Genomic DNA, 1621 nt, shown 5'->3' on the forward strand with positions numbered 1-1621 from the left:
GTCGGCTGGTACGAACAGGGCAAAACGGGGGGGGGGGGGGGTTCTCAGCAGCAGGGACAGGGAGATGAAAGCAGCCAGACACAGAGAGGTGCTAGAAGAAAACCCGAGACCTTTCAGCACCACAGTGACCAGAAGCAAACAGCCAAGACTGTCCCTGAGGGCCCCAGTCAAAGTCTGGTCTTAAACATCTGTGGGGAGACCTGAGGAAGGAGTTCACAAATATTTCTCATCCGATCTGATGGAACTGGAGGGGATCTGCAAGAAGAACAGGATAAACTGCCCATGCCCGGGTGTGCAAAGCCTGTAGAGACTGAGCCAAGAAGACTGGAAGCTGTACCTGCTGCCACAGGGGGCAAATACTGACCGTGTGTGCAGACAGAGGCTGCTAGTTTTAGTTATCAACAAGTTTAAAGTTGCGGGTGCAATATTATTTGCAACCAGCTTCAACTCCACACCACAGACTAATTCAAATGGACAGTGTTTCTATCCCAGTCGTCATGTGGTGTAAGTGACCTGCTGAAGAAGGCTGGGGTCAACGTGCTCCTCAGGGTCACTGACTTGATTCCAGTCAAATGCCTTTAGACTATTTTACAGCTGAAGAGCAACAAGCCCCAAGACCAGGATCATCCTGCCCAGGAGCACTGGGCAAAAATAAAGGCAGACAGAAGAAGAAAAAGGAACGGAATCTCACTGATGAGTTCTGTTGCAGTTGGTTCCTAGCTGGTGCTGGTCTTAGTCAAACATCTACGTCTTTCACATTAATTTTTCTTGGGCTCAATAAAGAATTACACCTGTACTAAATGGATGGTATGGTACACCAGGCATGTACCCAGTTCTGTTGTAGACTGTATAATAACTGTTCTCTGCCAAGTAGCTAAAGGTTATGTACTTCATATAGAGCAGCTGTGGGACACCACAGGTGTGTGTGTGTGTGTGTGTGTGCACGTATCTACCTCCTCCAGTTTGAACGTGATCATGGTGAAGGCCCTGAACACGCAGTCTGTCGGCCCAGTGATGGTGATGATCCTCTCTGGACAGGAGCCCTCTGAGATGTTGATCCTGGCGCTGCTCTGTGGGTCCAGAAAGAGATGGAGGGCCGAGAGGGGAGGGAAGGCAAGGGAGGGGTTGTGGGAAAATTATTTTAGGAGGACAGGAGGGAGGGAAACAGGGAGGGAGAGAGGGGATGAGGGGTCAATGCAGGGGGAGGGGGAAATGAGGAAAAACATTGGGGTGGAAGGGAGGCAAGTGGGGAGCACAGTGGACATGAGTCATGAAGGGGGGAGAGGAGGGATGGGAGGGAAGCCGGAGGTTAATGGGACAGGAAAGGTGGGGAAGGAACAGAGGAGAGAGAAAACACATTAGTGTGGGGGGGGAGATGTGGGCTGAGACAGAGAAGACGAGAACTGTTCTCCACACTGCTCCCCACTCCCTAAAGGACATTCACCTGTGATGCAGGAAGAGAGAGGGATTACAAGGAGGCTGGAAGAGGGAGGAGAGAGGAAAGGAGGGAGGCAAGCAGACGAAGAGCGCAGCATAGTAAATGGAGGTTTTCAGGAAAGGAGGTAGATGGGGGGGGGGGCAGGCGGAGGATGAAATGAGTACAGGGGGGGGTTGAGTTAAG

At 51.6% G+C, this 1621-nt stretch overlaps 1 protein-coding gene across 1 annotated transcript in view; it reads right to left on the reverse strand.

Annotated features, from left to right (window-relative positions):
- pcbp4 (poly(rC) binding protein 4) overlaps nt 1–1621 on the reverse strand; it is a 110889-nt gene that overhangs the window by 37466 nt on the left and 71802 nt on the right. Inside the window, 1 exon segment of the mRNA XM_020612135.1 lies at nt 954–1070. Within this exon segment, the coding sequence (XP_020467791.1) occupies nt 954–1070 (117 nt within the window).

The sequence above is a fragment of the Monopterus albus genome, unplaced genomic scaffold, assembly GCF_001952655.1.
Source record: "Monopterus albus unplaced genomic scaffold, M_albus_1.0 scaffold121.1, whole genome shotgun sequence".
NCBI classification, from domain to species: domain Eukaryota; kingdom Metazoa; phylum Chordata; class Actinopteri; order Synbranchiformes; family Synbranchidae; genus Monopterus; species Monopterus albus.